The sequence below is a fragment of the Saimiri boliviensis genome, chromosome 14, assembly GCF_048565385.1.
Source record: "Saimiri boliviensis isolate mSaiBol1 chromosome 14, mSaiBol1.pri, whole genome shotgun sequence".
In the NCBI taxonomy this organism is placed as follows: domain Eukaryota; kingdom Metazoa; phylum Chordata; class Mammalia; order Primates; family Cebidae; genus Saimiri; species Saimiri boliviensis.
The window spans coordinates 42,543,351-42,560,897 of record NC_133462.1 but is presented as its reverse complement, the minus strand read 5'-3'; the positions used below and the strand labels follow the sequence as shown (position 1 = coordinate 42,560,897).

The 17,547-nt window shown below is 54.7% G+C and overlaps 1 protein-coding gene across 2 annotated transcripts; it reads left to right on the top strand.

The window, feature by feature from the left end:
* Window positions 1-2,085: 2,085 nt before the first annotated feature.
* Window positions 2,086-11,964, top strand: NMRK2 (nicotinamide riboside kinase 2). Of its 2 annotated transcripts, none has more exons than XM_010349461.3 (7): window positions 2,086-2,284; window positions 6,819-6,909; window positions 7,472-7,535; window positions 7,625-7,781; window positions 9,433-9,504; window positions 10,801-10,907; window positions 11,624-11,964. In XM_010349461.3, exons 1-7 carry the CDS (start codon window positions 2,259-2,261, stop codon window positions 11,818-11,820), a joined length of 714 nt encoding a protein of 237 aa, XP_010347763.1. In that variant the 5' UTR covers window positions 2,086-2,258; the 3' UTR covers window positions 11,821-11,964. The 2 variants fall into 2 exon arrangements, with proteins under 2 accessions (XP_010347763.1, XP_003938854.1); XM_003938805.4 differs by having other exon boundaries at window positions 2,088-2,284; window positions 7,487-7,535.
* Window positions 11,965-17,547: the final 5,583 nt, after the last annotated feature.

Genomic DNA, 17,547 nt, shown 5'->3' with positions numbered 1-17,547 from the left:
TCCCAAGATTTCCAGTCCATTTTACAAGAGCTCATAAAGGCCAGGCTCACAATTCTGTAAAGAGGACTCACAAAGTAAATCATTGGCCAGGTGTGGTGGCTTAAGGCTGTAATCCCAGCACTTGGGGATGCCAAGGAGGAAAGATCACTTGAGGCCAGGGGTTCGAGACTAGCCTAGGCAATGTAACAAGACCTCATCTTTTAAAAATGAGGCCCAGGTTTGGTGCCTCACGCATGTAATCCCAGCACTTTGGGAGGCCAAGGCGGGCAGATTACAAGGTCAAGAGATCGAGACCATGCTGTCCAACATGGCAAAACCCTATTTCTACTAAAAATACAAAAATTAGCCAGGCATGGTGGCGCATGCCTGTAGTCCCAGCCATCAGGAGGTTGAGGCTGGAGAACTGCTCTCGAACCCAGGAGGTGGAGGTTGCAGTGAGCCAAGATCACACCATTGCACTCCAGCCTAGGCAACAAGAGCGAAACTCCGTCTGAAAAAAAAAAAAGGCATCAGAAAAATTATTTTCCAGCTGGGAAAGGCATCGCATGCCTGTAATCCCAGCACTTTGGGAGGTCGAGGCAGGGTAATTATCACTTGAGGCCAGGAGTTCAAGACCAGCCTGGGCAACATAGCAAGACCCCACCTCTACCAGAAATTAAAAAGTGAGGCGTGGTGATGCAAACCTGTAGTCTCAGCTACTTGGGAAGCTGAAGCAGAAAGATCACTGGAGTCTGAGAGGTTGAGGCCACAGTGAGCTGTGATCGCACCACCACACTCCAGACCAGGCCACAGAGCGGGACCCTGTCTCAAAAAATTAAAAAATGTAGGCCAGCCATGGTGGCTCACGTCTGTATTCCAAGCACTTTGGGAGGCCAAGGCAGGTGGATCACCTGAGGTCAGGAGTTTGAAACTAGTCTAACATGGTGAAACCCCATCTCTACTAAAAATACAAAAATGAGCCGGGCGTAGTGGCAGATGCCTGTAGTCCCAGCTACTCAGGAGGCTGAGGCAGGAGAATCGCTTGAACCCCGGAGGCGGAGGTTGCAGTGAGCTGAGATCTCGCCATTGCACTCCAGCCTGGCAACAGAGCAAGATTCTGTCTAAAAAAAATTAAAAAATGTAGGCCAGACGTGGTGGTTTACAAAGTGCTGTAATCCCAGCACTTTGGACTTTGGGAGGTCGAGGCGGGCAGATCACCTGAGGTCAGGGGTTTGAGACCAGCCTGGCTAACACGGTGAAACCCGATCTCTACTAAAAACACAAAAATCAGCTGGGTGTGATGGAGCCCTCCCATAATCCCAGCTACTTCAGGAGGTTGAGGCAGGAGAATCGTTTGAACCCAGTAGGTGGAGGTTGCAGTGAGCCGAGATGGTGCCACTGCACACCAGCCTGAGTGAAAGGGTAAAAACTCTGCCTCATAATAAAATAAAATAAAATAAAATAAAATAAAATAAAATAAAATAAAAATGTAATAAAAGAATACGTTTTCCACTTACCAGTAAAAGGGAGGAGTAACCGCATGTCATTCCTCCCCTTGGTCCCCCCACCCAGTCAAGTGACTTCAGCCACACCATGAATGGCCCCTGCTGTCACGCTGAGATCTTGCGGCCGGGCTCTGGTCTGTCACCAGGGCAAGCTATCTTGTGATTCACCGTTAAGGATCTTAAGACCACCTTGGCCTTGACCTCCTCGGAAAAGAAAGCTCCCGGAGGGCCCGGCCTCTAGGGCAGCTTTAGGAGCAGGGTGGCTGAGTTCTCTTCCTGGACACCGCGAGAACCAGTCTTAATGTCAGGGTCAGGCCAGAGGACACAGGGAGTGGGATATTTTTAGGGAAGAGAAAGTGTGGGGCTGCTGACCTGAACTCTCCGGCCAGGAAGGCAGGGGGCGGGGCTGGAGAGGAGGGAGGAGGGAGGAAGAAGGGGAGGAGGGGAGAGAGTGGAAGAGGAGGGAGGTGGGGAAAGGGAGGAGGGAAGAGGCAGCCCCCTGCCCGGCCAGCTCCTGACTAATTTAGGCAAAAGGCAGCCCGGAGCACTCTTTCCATTCGGCGGGCGGGAACAGGTGCCGGAGCCTCCTCCCCACGACCCCCCCCCGCCCTCCCCCCTGCCACGGGCCGCCTCTCCCGTGGCGGCCTCCAGGCTGCCGAGACCTATAAAGGTGCCAGGTTTTCTCAATGAAGCCGGGACGCGCTCCGGAGCACACTGCCTGGTCGCGCCCAGCCCGGGCTGCCTTGGAAGTGCCCGCCGCCCCTCTGCACCAGCATGAAGCTCATCGTGGGCATCGGAGGGTAAGCGCCGGTGCGGGGAGGCCCAGGAATGAATGGAGGGCTACCCGGCGCCTGAGGTCACCAGCCCGCCGCCCAAGGTCTGAGTGTAGGGAGCAGTTTTTGTCCTGGGGCCTCTGTGCCCCCACTGGAGAAGGGGCTGGATGCTTAGCCCAATCTTTCATTTTTTAATGAAATGGAAATGATTCCCGCCATCCTCCAATTATACTCAGCATAAAAAAAACAAAATCAATAGGCCGGGTACCGTGGCTCAGGCCTGGAATCCTGGCACTTTGGGAGGCCAAGGTGGGTGGATCACTTTAGGTCAGGAGTTTGAGACCAGCCTGGCCAAAACAGTGAAACCCCATCTCTACTAAAAATACAAAAATTAGCCTGGCACGGTGGTGCATGCCTGTAATCCCAGCTACTGGGGAGGCTGAGGTGGGAAAACTGCTTGCATCGGGGAGGTGGAGGCTGCAGTGAGCCGAGATCGGGCACTCCAGCCTGGGTGACAGGGCAATACTGCATCTCAAAAAAAAAAAAATCCGTAGGGATAGGGAATTAAAGCTCTGGTGAACCCTCCTCCCGCCTCCCGGCTGTCGTGGCTAAATTGGGGACCAACACGTGGGCAGGTGGGGTGGAGTCCCCAAAATGTCACTCCCCATGACTGTGCCTTTGAAGCCTCTCTCAAACGACCTCAAGCTAGAGGAGATTTAAACTCTCTGTAACAAACAGGGCTGGCTTTGTGGGGCTGACACCCCGGCCTCAGAAGGGACGGGAGCTTGGTCTAATGCTGGCCTGCCTCCCTCTTGAATTTCCAATTTTTGCTTTTTGAGGGGGGTGGTGGTGGTTGTTGAGAGGAGTCTCGCTCTGTCATCCAGGCTGGAATGCAGTGGCGCCATCTCGGCTCACTGCAACCTCCGCCTCCCGGGTTCAAGCGATTCTCCTGCCTCAGCCTCTGGTGTAGCTGGGACTACAGGCACCTGCCACCATGCCTGGCTAACTTTGGCATTTGTAGTAGAGACAGGGTTTCACCATGTCAGCCAGGCTGGTCTCAAACTCCTGACGCCCAAGGTCTGAGTGTAGGGAGGAGTTTTCTGTCCTGGGGGCCTCTGTGCCCCCAGTGGGGAGAGGGCTGGATGCTTAGCCCAATCTTTCATTTTTTAAATGGAAATGATTCCCACCACCCTTCAATCATACTCAGCATAAAAATCTGAAAATCGCCGGGCGTGGTGGCTCAAGCCTGTAATCCCAGCACTTTGGGAGGCCGAGGCGGGTGGATCACGAGGTCGAGAGATCGAGACCAGCCTGGTCAACATGGTGAAACCCCGTCTCTACTAAAAATACAAAAAATTAGCTGGGCATGGTGGCGCGTGCCTGTAATCCCAGCTACTCAGGAGGCTGAGGCAGGAGAATTGCCTGAACCCAGGAGGCGGAGGTTGCGGTGAGCCGAGATCGCGCCATTGCACTCCAGCCTGGGTAACAAGAGTGAAACTCCGTCTCAAAAAAAAAAAAAAAAATCTGAAAATCAGTAGGCCACGTGCAGTGGCTCAGGCCTGGAATCCCAGCACTTTGGGAGGCCGAGACGGGTGGATCACTTGAGGTCCGGAGGTCCCGGCCTCCCAAAGTGCTGGGACTACAGGTGGGAGCCACTATGCCTGACCAGTATCAGTAATTTTCTAACCGGCTTCTGGACATGTCAATACCGGGGCCTTCTTTTCCATCAGTTCCTTCCCCTCCGCCCCCTCATTTTTTTTTTTTTTTTTTTTTTTAGACAAAGTCACCCAGGCTGGAGTGCAATGGTGCAACCTCAGCTCACTGCAACCTCTGACTCCTTAGTTCAGGAGATTCTCCTGCCTCAGCCTCCCAAATAGCTGGGATTACAGGTGCCTACCACCACATCCAGCTAATTTTCGTATTTTTAGTAGAGACGGGGGTTTCACCATATTGACCAGACTGGTTTCGAACTCCTGACCTTGTGGTCCACTTGCCTCCATCAGTCCTTTTTAAGGGCTGCTGCTGGTTCCCTTGTCCCACAGCCAGCTTTATGCTCCAAATTCCTACCAGAGTGATCACCGGGGGAATGAGATGTTGGATTGCAGAAGGACCCTGAGAGCCAGCCTGTCCTTTGTAAGCTGCAGGATGGGAGAGCCTTGGTGCTCTCTGCCGCAGGGTCACCATACGCCTGGTTTTCCCTGGCCAGCCCAGGACAAACCTGGTCCCTGTATGCTTTTTTTTTTTTTCCTTCATTTTCCTTTTTTCTCTTGTTTCCCAGCAAGGTTGTGTACGCTTCCCTAAGCTGACTGCTGCCTCCAGGGTTTAGAATAAACTGCTAATTTGTCTATAGTAAATATTTTTGTTTGTTTCTCTATTTGCACTTGACTTAACATTTTGGTGCTTTTTTTAAAATGTGGGGGTTGCTTGTTTTGTTTTTGATGGAGTCTTGCTCTGCAACCTCCGCCTCCCGGGTTCAAGTGATTCTCCTGCCTCAGCCTCCTGAGGAGCTGAGATTACAAGTGCCCACCACCATGCCTGGCTAATCTTTTTATTTTTACTAGAGACGGGGTTTCACCATGTTGGGTCTCAAACTCCTGACCTCAGGTGATCTGCCTGCCTCCCTAAGTGCTGGGATTACAGGCACAGTGAGCCACTGTGCTCGGCCAAAATTGTTTATATTATGTATTTTTGTATTTAAAGACAGGATTTCACTCTCACCCAGGCTGGACTGCAGTTCGGTGATCACAGCTCACTGCAGCCTCAAACTCCCAAGCTCAGACCATCCTCCCATTTCAGCCTCCAGAGTAGCTAGGACTACAGGCATGTACCACCCCACATGGCTAGTTTTTAATTTTTTGTAGACATGGGGTCTTACTGTGTTGCCCAGGCTTGTCCTGAACTAAGCTCAAGCACTCTTCCAGCCTCAGCCTCCCAAAGTGCTGAGATTACAGGCATGAGCCACCATGCAGGACCGGAGATTTTTTTAATGTCTTTTTTTTTTTTTTTTTTTTTGAGACGGAGTTTCGCTCTTGTTACCCAGGCTGGAGTGCAATGGTGCGATCTCGGCTCACCGCAACCTCCGCTTCCTGGGTTCAGGCAATTCTCCTGTCTCAGCCTCCTGAGTAGCTGGGATTACAGGCACACGTCACCATGCCCAGCTAATTTTTTGTATTTTTAGTAGAGACGGCGTTTCACCATGTTAACCAGGATGGTCTCGATCTCTTGACCTAGTGATCCACCCGCCTCGGCCTCCCAAAGTGCTGGGATTACAGGCGTGAGCCACCACGCCCGGCCTAATGTCTTTTTTTAAAGGCCTGCTGGGACTAAATCAGGCTTGGGTCTCAGTTTCTTCATCTGTAAAGATAGGTGGGCCAGGCGCAGTGGCTCACACCTGTAATCCCAGCACTTTGGGAGGCTGAGGCAGACGGATCATGAGGTCAGGAGTTCAAGACCAGCCTGGCCAAAATGGTGAAACCCCGTCTCTACTAAAAATACAAAAATTAGCCAAGCATGGTGGTGTGTACCTGTGACCCCAGCTACTCAGGCAGCTGAGGCAAGAGAACTGCTTGAACTCAGGAGGCAGAGGTTGCAGTGAGCCAAGATCGTGCCACTATACTCCAGCCTGGGCGACAGAGCGAGACTCTGTTCAAAAAAAAAAAAAAAAGGCCAGGCACGGTGGCTCACACCTGCAATTCTAGTACTTTGTGAGGCCAAGGCAGGTGGATCACCTGAGGTAGGGGGTTCGAGACCACTGACCAAAATGGAGAAACCCCATCTCTAATAAAAATACAAAATTTGGCCAGGCGCGGTGGCTCAAGCTTGTAATCCCAGCACTTTGGGAGGCCGAGGCGGGTGGATCACGAGGTCGAGAGATTGAGACCATCCTGGTCAACATGGTGAAACCCCGTCTCTACTAAAAATACAAAAAATTAGCTGGGCATGGTGGCACGTGCCTGTAATCCCAGCTACTCAGGAGGCTGAGGCAGGAGAATTGCCTGAACCCGGGAGGCGGAGGTTGCGGTGAGCCGAGATCCCGCCATTGCACTCCAGCCTGGGTAACAAGAGCGAAACTGCGTCTCAAAAAAAAAAAAAAAAAAAAAAAAATACAAAATTCAGGAGGCTGAGGCAGGAGAATTGCCTGAACCCAGGAGGCGGAGGTTGTGGTGAGCCGAGATTGCGCCATTGCACTCCAGCCTGGGTAACAAGAGCAAAACTCCGTCTCAAAAAAAAAAAAAAATACAAAATTAGCCAAGCACGGTGGTGCATGCCCGTAATCCCAGCTACTCGAGAGGCTGAGGCAGAAGAATCTCTTGAAACCGGGAGGCAGAGGCTGTGTTGAGCCGAGATCACACCATCACATTCTAGACTGGGCAACAACAGCAAAATTCTGTCTCCAAAAATAAAAGAAAAAAAGAAAAAACCCTGGGAGCTCATTTGCAGGAAGACCCTGAGACCTGGACAGGCCCCAGGAAGCCCAGGCTGTACCTCAGGCCCCCTTCTGAGGACCCTGACCTTCTCTGGGGTGGGGCCGGGCAGCCTCAGACACACGCTTTCTCTGCAGTGTGACCAACGGCGGCAAGACCACGCTGACTGACAGCCTGCTGGGAGCCCTGCCCAACTGCTGCGTGATCCACCAGGACGACTTCTACAAGGTGGCCGTCCTTGCCCGGGGAGGTGGAGCCGGGAGGGGGCACAGGGTGGGCAGCCAGGCCTGGCAAGCCCCACCCTCCACTGCCCAGTGCCCGTGTGGGCTGAGCACCCGCTCCCTGCCTGACCCCTCCGGGGAGTCTCTGAGATAAACTGGGCCAGGAGAGCGAGGGATGGGTGTCACGTTCTCATTTCCTGAGCACCTATTTTGTATCTAGCCCGTTTTTACTGGACATCCCCACGATGGGAAACCAAATTAGACAGACGGGAAAATCACCATTCCTCAGCAGGGCAGCCGGCTGTGGCTTTCTTGGCAAACACCCTTTATTCCTCTCCCCGACACCTTTCCCATCTGGGAAATTGACTCTGAGCCTGGCTCGCTGCATAGTTGGGGGTGAGGGCTAATTAGATGATAGATGATCAGGGAAGAATCTGAGGGCCAGCCCCAATCCCCCACCCCTCAGGGACCTCGGACCCTATTAGCAGCAGCTCCACCAAGGGACCCCCTAAGATTCCATCACCCAGGGCGGGGGTGAGGTAGGACTGGGCACTGAGCCCCAGGTTCAGGCTCCTCTGTTTCAGCCCCAAGACCAAATAGCAGTTGGGGAAGACGGCTTCAAACAGTGGGACGGTAAGGAGAATGGCAGCACCCGTGTGACCCCCGAGCCCTTCTGTCCCTGGGGTCCACCCTCCTGCAATACCTGCTCTCTCTCTGCCCAGTGCTGGAGTCCCTGGACATGGCAGCCATGCTGGACACTGTGCAGGCCTGGCTGAGCAGCCCGCAGAAGTTCGCCCGCGCCCACGGGGTCGGCGTCCAGCCAGAGGCCTCAGACACCCACATCCTCCTCCTGGAAGGCTTCCTGCTCTACAGCTACAAGTGAGCATCTTCCCAGAGGGGATGGGATTAGAGGCCCCAGGCATGGCCCACCCTGGGCAGGTCTAGCCACATCTTTTTTTTTTTTTTTTTGAGATGGAGTTTTGCTTTTGTTGCCCAGGGTGAAGGGCAATGGTGTGATCTTTCTTTTTTTTTTTTTTTTGAGATGGAGTCTGGCTCTATTACCCAGGCTGGATTGTAATGGCAAGATCTCTGCTCACTGCAACCTCCGCCTCCCGGGTGCAAGCGATTCTCCTACCTCAGCCTCCCAAGTAGCTGGGATTACAGACGCCCGCCACCATGCCCAGCTAATCTTGTTTTTAGCAGAGACGGGGTTTCTCCATGTTGGTCAGGCTGGTCTTGAACTCACGACCTCAGGTGATACACTTGCCTCAGCCTTCGAAAGTGCTGGGATTACAGGCATGAGCGATTGTGCCTGGCCTATGTCTTTGTTTTAACAGACAGAGACCTGGGGGTGGAGCTGTCACAGAAAGGCAGGAGTCGGGGGCAGAGCCAGAATCAACCCAAGTCTGGGAGCTGGGTGCAATGGTTCAGCACTTTGGGATGCTGAGGCAGGTGGATCACCTGAGGTCAGGAGTTCAAGACCAACCTGGACAACATGGTGAAACCCCATCTCTTCTAAAAATACAAAAATTAGCCAGACATGGTGGTGCACACCTGTAGTCCCACCTACTTGGGAGGCTGAGGCAGGAGAATCACTTGAACCTGGAGGGCAGAGGTTGCAATGAGCCGAGATCATGCCACTGCACTCCAACCTGGGCAACAGAGTAAGACTCTCTCTCAAAAAAAAAAAAAAAAAAAAAAAAAAAAACCTGGAAATACCTGGGCACGGTAGTGTGCGCCTGTAGTCCCTGATATTGGGAGGCTAAGGTGGAAGGATGGTTTGAGCCCCAGGAGATGCTGCAGTAAGCTATAATTGCACCACTGCACTCCAGCCTGGGCAATAGAGTGAGACCCTATCTAAAAACAAAAAGAAGGTCGGGCGAGGTGGCTGACACCTGTAATCCCAGCACTTTAGGAGGCTGACATGGATGGATCACCTGAGGTCAGGAGTTCAAGACCAGCCTGGCCAAGAAGATGAAACCCCATCTCTACTAAAAATAGAAAAAAATTAGCCATGCATGGTGGTGGGCATCTGTAATCCCAGCTACTCAGGAGGCTGAGCCAGGAGAATTGCTTGGACCAAGTGAGCGGAGGTTGCAGTGAGCCAAGATCTCGCCACTGCACTCCAGCCTGGGTGACAGGGCAGGACTCCATTTCAAAAAAAAAAAAAGGGGGCCAGGCAAACAGCCATACTTCTTGGGGAAACTGAGTCTTTCTTCTAGAACCTCAGCCTTCTCAGACAGACCAGTAACCTAGGCTGGGCCCTTGGGCCTCCCTGTGAGACCCTGAACAAGACATTCTGTCTCTCCGTGCCTGTCCACATTGGAGAAGAAGCATGATTCAATTTTCTGGGGGGCTGCTGCAGGGATGTTGGCCAATGTGACTTCCCTCCCTGACCCCTAAACTCACTGGCCCAGACCACCCCCTGCTCTTGCCACCCTCTGAAAGCCAAGGCTGGGGGGTTGGGTATTTTGACCGCAGCTGAAGGAAAGCTCCTGGGTGCTGACCGTGTCTCCCCCGCCCCGTCCAGGCCCCTGGTGAACTTATACAGCCGCTGCTACTTCCTGACCATCCCGTATGAAGAGTGCAAGTGGAGGAGAAGGTGTGCTTGGTGTCCGGGGTGCGATGGGCTCCCGAGGGCCCTGGCCTGAATTCCCAGGTGGGACCAGCAGTAACCAAGAAAATACCAGTGGGGGCCGGTCGTGGTGGCTCCCGCCTGTAATCCCAGCACTTTGGGAGGCGGAAGCAGGCGGATCTCCTTAGGTCAGGAGTTCAAAAGCAGCCTGGCCAAGATGGGGAAACCCTGTCTCTACTAAAAATACAAAAATTAGCCAGGTGTGGTGACATGCACCTGTAATCCCAGCCACTGGGGGAGCTGAGGCAGAAGAATCGCTTGAACCTGACAGGCAGAGGTTGCAGTGAGCCGAGATCGCACCATTGCACTCCAGCCTCCAAGTTGACAGAGTGAAACTTTGTCTTAAAAAAAAAAAAGGCAGCCAGGCATGGTGGCTCAAGCCTGTAATCCCAGCACTTTGGGAGGCTGAGGTGGGTGGATCACGAGGTCAAGAGATCGAGACCATCCTGGTCAAGATAGTGAAACCCCGCCTCTACTAAAAATACAAAAAAATCAGCTGGGCATGGTGGCGCGTGCCTGTAATCCCAGCTACTCAGGAGGCTGAGGCAGGAGAATTGCCTGAACCCAGGAGGCGGAGGTTGCAGTGAGCCGAGATCACGCCATTGCACTCCAGCCTGGGTAACAAGAGCGAAACTCTTGTCTCAAAAAAAAAAAAAAAAAAGGCAGTCAGGCACGGTGGCTCACACCTGTAATCCCAGCACTTTGGGATGCTTAGGTGGGTGGATCACCTAAAGGAAAGAGTTCAAGACCAGCCTGGCCAACATGGTGAAACCCCGTCTCTACTAAAAATATAAAAATAAGGCATGGTGGCAGACTCCTATAATCCCACCTATTTGGGATATTTAAGCAAGAGAATGGCTTCAACCTGGGAGGCAGAGGTTGCTGTGAGCTGACATCGGGCCATTGCAGTCTAGCCTGGACGACAGAGCAAGACTCATCTCAAAAAAAAAAAAAAAGAAAAAGAAAATACCACTGGACACAGGCCACCCAACGCTGCAGGCAGCAGGCATTTAGCTGGCTGGAACTCTGTGCCAGGCGCCCAGAGCCTGAGGCCTGAATAGCATGGCCCACACCACCCCTGCCCTGGGCATCTCCACAGGGTGAACATGTCAGGAGTTGGAGCCTCCGGCCCGGGGCTTCTGACTGAGGGTCTCCTTGCTCATCAGCTGTCCATGACCGTGACAGCTTTCAGGCCCCCACCAGGGTATACCGTTGGCATCACCCTTCAGTGCTCTAAGCCGTCCTTGCCTTCTTCCTCTGCAGTACCCGCAATTACACAGTCCCCGATCCCCCCGGCCTCTTTGATGGTCACGTGTGGCCCATGTACCTGAAGTACAGGCAGGAGATGGAAGCCAACGGTGTGGAAGTAGGTAAGCCCCTCAGCGTGACCAGGCCTCGTGCTGGCAGGGACCCTGAGCCCAGCCTCTCTCCATCTTTTTTTTCCAAGACAGAGTTTGGCTCTGTTGCCCAGGCTGGAGTGCAATGATGCAATCTCAGCTCACCGCAACTTTCGCCTCCTGGATTCAAGCCATTCTCCTGCTTCAGCCTCCCAAGTAGCCGGGATTACAGGCGCATGCCACCACACCCGGCTAATTTTGTATTTTTAGTAGAGAAGAGGTTTGCCCATGTTGGCCAGGCTGGTCTCGAACTCCTGACCTCAGGTGATCCGCCCGCCTCAACCTCCCAAAGTGTTGGGATTACAGGTGTAAGCCACCACACCCAGCCCCCAATTTTTGTATTTTTAGTAGAGGCGGGGTTTCACCATGTTGGCCAGGCTGGTCTCGAACTCCTGACCTCAGGTGATACCCCCACCTCGGTCTTCCAGTGTGCTGGGATTACAGGCATGAGCCACTGTGCCTGCCATGATCCTAAACACCCTTCAGTTCTCCGCACTCAGGACCTTTGGGAAACCCCGACGTTCATCCCCGAGTCTTGTCCCCAGTCCCTCTTGCCGTTGGTCCAGGAAACTGACTCCAGCAGCCCAGCTCTGCACATCGCCTTCCTCCCGACCCTGCCGTCCACTCTTCCCCTTGTGTTCTGGTCCCTGTCCTCCTGGCGGCCCTGACCGTGGCCTTTCTGATTGCAGTCTACCTGGACGGCATGAAGTCCCGAGAGAATCTGTTCCGTGAGGTCCTGGAAGACATTCAGAACTCGCTGCTGAACTGCTCCCAGGAAGAGCTCCCAGCCCCAGCCCAGGCTCGCCCAGCCAGGCCCCAGGGACCCGGACGTGGATGTGGCCACAGAACGGCCAGGCCTGCGGTGTCCCAGCCCGACACTGTGTGACTGTTTCCCTCTGAGGGGTTCTGTACGTAGGAAGGTAGAGGCCCTACTCCCAGCTGGGCATCCCCGGGCTCCTGGACTCAGCTCCAAGACACCTCTGTGACCTCGCTGCGGCTTAAATATTAAACTGTGTCCTGTTTTTTTTAACCTGTTGGTGTCCATCGTGCTGTTTAAGATCCTGTCAGGCCGGGCATGATGGCTCATGCCTGCAATCCAAGCACTTTGGGAGGGCGAGGCCGGTGGATCACCTGAGGTCAGGAGTTCAAGACCAGCCTGCTAAACATGGTGAAACCCCATCTCTACTAAAAACACAAAACTTAGCCAGGTATGGTGGGGCACACCTGTAGTCCCAGCTACTCAGGAGGCTGAGGCAGAAGAATCGCTTGAACCCAGGAGGCGGAGGCTGCAGTGAACTGAGATTGTGCCACTGCACTCCAGCCCGGGTGACAGAGCCAGACTCCATCTCAAAAAATCATCATCATCATCATCCTGCCCTGCTCCCTTGAGGTACCCATCGTGGGCCCAGCAAGGGACTGAGTTTTCAGGACAGGCCCCGTGCAGTCCCGTGGCTGATACCTCTCCGAACCAAGTCACTCCCAGTGCGTGGGCAACTTGGCTGAGGGGAGCCTGGCTCTGTTGAAAGTCCCCTGCCCAGGGGCCTCCCTCCTTGACCCCTGCAGGACCCAGATGACAGGGAGTCCACAGGGTCTATGGAAGGTAGAGGACCTCGTTGAAAGCTGGCCTTGGCCAGGTGCGGTGGCTCAAGCCTGTAATCCCAGCACTTTGGGAGGCCGAGGCGGGTGGATCACGAGGTCAAGAGATCGAGACCATCCTGGCGAACATGGTGAAACCCCATCTCTACTAAAAATACAAAAAATTAGCTGGGCATGGTGGCACGTGCCTGTAATCCCAGCTACTCAGGAGGCTGAGGCAGGACAATTGCCTGAACCCAGGAGGCGGAGGTTGCGGTGAGCCGAGATCGTGCCATTTCACTCCAGCCTAGATAACAAGAGCGAAACTCCATCTCGGGGGGGGGGGCGGGGGGGAAGCAAGCAAGCTGGCCTTGTGAGCGTGAGGGCGGGAGTCTTGTGCCCACAGTTGGGTACCTGGTCCAGGGCTTCTGAGGGCTTTCCCTCTGAGGGGCCGGGGAGGGGTGTATCAGGGTTCCCGGGGCCTGAGGCAGGCAGACAGAACTCTGATGGAGCCCTGCTTCTCCAATTGGGAAGGCAACTTTCGGGGGGTTTTTGAGGCAGGGTCTCACTCTGTCACTCAGGCTGGAGTACAGTGGCACCAACGTGGCTCACTGCAGCCTCAACGTCTTGAGCTCAAGCAAGCCTCCTGCGTCAGCCTCCCGAGTAGCTGGGGCTACAGGTGTTTGCCACCACACCCCGCTTTTTCTTTTTTTTTTGAGATGGAGTCTTGCTCTGTTGCCCAGGCTGGAGTGCAGTGGCACAATCTCAGCTCACTACAACCTCTGCCTCCCTGGTTAAAGCGATTCTCCTGCCTCAGACTCCAGAGTAGCTGGGATTACAGACACATGTCACCATGCCTCACTCATTTTTGTATTTTTACTAGAGACAGGTTTCACTATGTTGGCCAGGCTGCTCTCGAATTCCTGACCTTTGATCCACCTGCCTCAGTCTCCCAAAGTGCCAGCATTACAGGAATGAGCCACTGCACCCAGCCTAATTTTTAAATTTTATGTGGAGACAGGATCTCACTATGCTACCCAGGCTGGTCTTGAACTCCTGGGCTCAAGTGATCCTCCCATCTCGACCTCCAAAAGTGCTGGGATTACAAGATAATCACCTGGCAGGGGCATTAGGAAGCGAGTCTGCAGCCCCCTCCCTGTCTGGGAGACTCTGGAGGGTGTGTGCACAGCCAGACAGTCCCTTCCACAGAGAACCTGACATCCTGCTCTGACCATTCCCCTGGGACGGCCTAGCCCTGGGACTCTGACCTCGGGCCCGTCCCCAAAAAGTCCTGCTGGCCACATGAATACAGGGACTGAGACACCCTGATGGAAGCAGAGAGGCCCTGGGAGGTGGGGGGATGAGACTTCCCTATCGGCCTCCCCCCAACTCTATTTCAAGCACCCCCCACCCCACCCCCAAGCATCTGCCACTCACATCAAGCAGCACTCAGCTGGCCCCTTAATCAGCAGTTACTCCGCTGGCGCTGCCACCGCCCCCACCCCAGGGCCCCGCCGAGGCCAAAGCTGTCACCTCCGAGGCCGAGTTTGGGTGCCCCGGACTCCCTGCTGTCAGGCCCCTAAGGTGGTGTCCCTGGGGCCAGCTGGGACCCCAGCCAGGGCCTGCAGGAGAAGTGGGCTGAAGGGGCCAGACAGGACCCACCCTGAACATTCTCAGGGAGCTGTGGATTCCTAAGGAATGGCCTTGTCTCCTCCATGCCCCCTTTAAGCCTCTGCAGCATTCAGCGAGGAGAGGTTGAGAAACCACAGAGCTTCAGGGAGGATGAGCCCAGCCTCCTCCAAGGTAGGGGAGGGGGTGACGGGCTGGGGTCTGGCAGCTCTGGAAGCACGGACGCCTTGGGGTGAAGTCAGTGCACACAGGGCTCACTGTGGACCCAGCCTGTAAGTCCTCCTCAAAGGGACCCTCAAGCCCCAGAGAGGGACGGGAGACCCCAGAATGGCCAGGGGTGGGAGTTGGGAGAGGGCCGGAGGGAGGGAGCCCCCACTTCAACGTCCTTGCCATTCACCTCCCCCACTGAGGGAGCCACTAAGGTGGCCACGTCATCACAAGACACATGCATTGTTGGGGTCGCCTGGCCTGTGGCGGGATCCCCAGCTCTGTCCCCCCTTAGACGAGAAGCAGTGAGCAGGTCCAGCCCCCAACAGCTCAGTCCCTGCCACCGCCTCCTCCTCCTCACCCCCGCCCCCGACAGCCCTCTTCCCTACTCCTTAGAGAGGGATGGGCCTGGGCTGTCCTGGAGGCCACCAAACCGCCTGGGACAAGTAGGTACCACCCCGATCTGTGCTTCAGACGTCCTTTGATGGGGGAGCTCGTTTGACCACTGTTCTGTGTCTGACTTCCGGCCACCGAGCGCAGCCCGTTTTCTGCACAAGGCTGACCACAGGAATGGGGCGGGGGAGATGGTTTTTGTACTTACTTTTCTTTTTGTCTCACAACAGGGGGGTTAAGGTTCTCGGGGGCTGAAGGAGCCGCTTGGGGCTGTCAGGCCTGGCTTTATAGTGGCCGTCACCCTGGGCCCAGGCACAGGCATCATGGTTATTAATAGTGACCGCAGCAGCTTCATGCCCATGTATGGTCAAGGGCACAGCAGCTGTGGGCTCTGTGGACTCAGTCCTTCACCCAGCACCTGCTCCAGGCCCTGACCCTGACCTGGAGGCGCCGGGCAGCGGGCAGCGCTCGCCCCACCCAGCGTGACCTGGCGATGACTAAGTCCCTAGGATCAAACAAGACTCACAGTTCGGGGTCCCCAGAACGTGCCAGGCCCCCGCCCTGAACCCTTCCTTCCGCCTTTGCCACCACCTTGGGAGGCAGATGGAATTGCCATCCCCTGGGGAGGGAGAAATGGTAGAGAGGCAGTTCGGCCAGGATGTGCTTGAACCCAGGACGCATTTTGCACACGGTGTGTAACTAAATCCAAGCTGCAGCATGAGGCCTAAAATGGGTGTTCTATGTCCTGTGCTGCCGTTACTCAGCCTGGGGAACTGGGAGGGCCCCGATGGCCTCCTCCACCCCTGCAGATGCCACCCCTAGGCCAACAGCCCTCTGTCCTCAGTGGGTTTGTGGCTGGGCCGAGTCCTGCTTCTCCTTGTTGTAACTTATCTCTTTCCCCCTACTTTTTCTATTTTTTTTTTTTTTTTAGACATAGTCTTGCTCTGTCACCCAGGCTGGAGTGCAGTGGTGCAACCTCAGCTCACTACAACCTCCGCCTCCTGGGTTCAAAGGATTCTCCTGCCTCAGCCTCTGGAGTAGCTGGGATTACAGGAGCGTGCTACCACACCTGGCTAATTTTTGTACTTTTAGTAGAGATGGGGTTTCACCATATTGGCCAGGCTGTGGTCTCGAGCTCCTGACCTCAGGTGATCCACCCACCTAGGCCTCCCAAAGTGCAGGGATCACAGGCATGAGCCACTGTGCTGTAAGCAGCCCCCACAGTCCTCTTTATAAGGACGCCTGTCACTGAATGAGGGCCCACCCTCCTGCAGCACATCAGTCACTGTAACTCACTGCCTCTGTGTCTGAATGGCAACTCATGACACCTACCCTATTTCCAAATAAGGTCCTATTCACTGGTACCAGGTGTTAGGACTTGAGTATTTTTGTGGGGGACACCCGGAGGTGGGGAAGTGCCCCCATCTGACCCTCTGCCCGTGGAACTCAGGCCCAGCCTGCTGTGGAGTGGGAGTCTGGTGGAACTGAGAGCCCCTGGAGCTGCTGCACGCCACTGCCACCCAACATGAACTGTTTGGGGTGTCCTCCACAACACTGAGTACCCCACGGGCACCAGCCCCCTCTCAGATGCCAAGAGGAAGGCCAGAGACGGGCCCGGGCACTCAAGGTCACCCCACTGAGGAAGGCTGAGCCAGAGTATGGGCAGGTGCTCCCAGCAGCGGGATCCCCAGGGTCCTAGCCTCCTGGAGAACTTGCTCTGCCCCTCCCCAGCAGGGTTCATATTCTGCTGGTTCCAGGAAAAGGGCTGGGAGTAAGCATGAGTTTGGAGCCCTGCTGCGCTTCCAAGGCCTTAATTTCCGGAAATGACCAGAGAGGCTGACCTGAGGGGCCTCCCAACACTTTGGGAATCACCTGAGATCAGGAGTTCAAGACCAGCCTGTCCAACATGGTGAAACCCCATCTCTACTAAAAATACAAAAAAATTAGCCAGGTGTGGTGGCGGGTGCCTGTAAGCCCAGCTACTTGGGAGGCTGAGGCAGGAGAATTGCTTTTACCTGGGAGGCAGAGGTTGCAGTGAGCTGAGACTGCCCCACTACACTCCAGCCCGGGCAATAGGGTGAGACTCCATCTTAGAAAAAATACAGCCAGGCGCGGTGGCTCAAGCCTGTAATCCCAGCACTTTGGGAGGCTGAGGCGGGTGGATCACGAGGTCGAGAGATCGAAACCATCCTGGTCAACATGGTGAAACCCCGTCTCTACTAAAAATACAAAAAACTAGCTGGGCGTGGTGGCGCGTGCCTGTAATCCCAGCTACTTAAGAGGCTGAGGCAGGAGAATTGCCTGAGCCCAGGAGGCGGAGGTTGCGGTGAGCCGAGATCGCGCCATTGCACTCCAGCCTGGGTAACAAGAGCGAAACTCCGTCTCAAAAAAAAAAAAAAAAGAAAAAAGAAATACACAAAAGAGAAAATGTACCACTGTAACCACTTCAGCTACACAGTGCAGCCGCTCCCAGCATGTACTCATGGCTGTGCACCTTGCTCACCACTGCCTCATTCAGCACAGAGTCCTAAAGCAGAACCGCGCAGGCTGGGCTTACATAACTATTTTTTTTTTTTTTTGAGACAGAGTCTCCCTCCATCGCCCAGGCTGGAGTGCAATGACGCACTCTTGGCTCACCGCAACCTCCACCTCCGGGGTTCAAGCAATTCTCCTGCCTCAGGCTCCCAAGTAGTTGTGATTACAGGCCCGCGCCACCACGCCCAGCTAATTTTTGTACCTTATGTAGAGACAGGGTTTCGCCATGTTGGTCAGGCTGGTCTTGAACTCCTGACCTTGTGATCCGCCCGCC

Bases quoted from the DNA above. Each gene is read 5' to 3' on its own strand.
- NMRK2 (XM_010349461.3), top strand. From the start codon at position 2,259: ATGAAGCTCATCGTGGGCATCGGAGG. The intron at 2,285-6,818 runs GTAAGCGCCGGT...CTTTCTCTGCAG, and splicing joins CTCATCGTGGGCATCGGAGG to TGTGACCAACGGCGGCAAGA. The intron at 7,536-7,624 runs GTAAGGAGAATG...CTCTCTGCCCAG, and splicing joins CGGCTTCAAACAGTGGGACG to TGCTGGAGTCCCTGGACATG.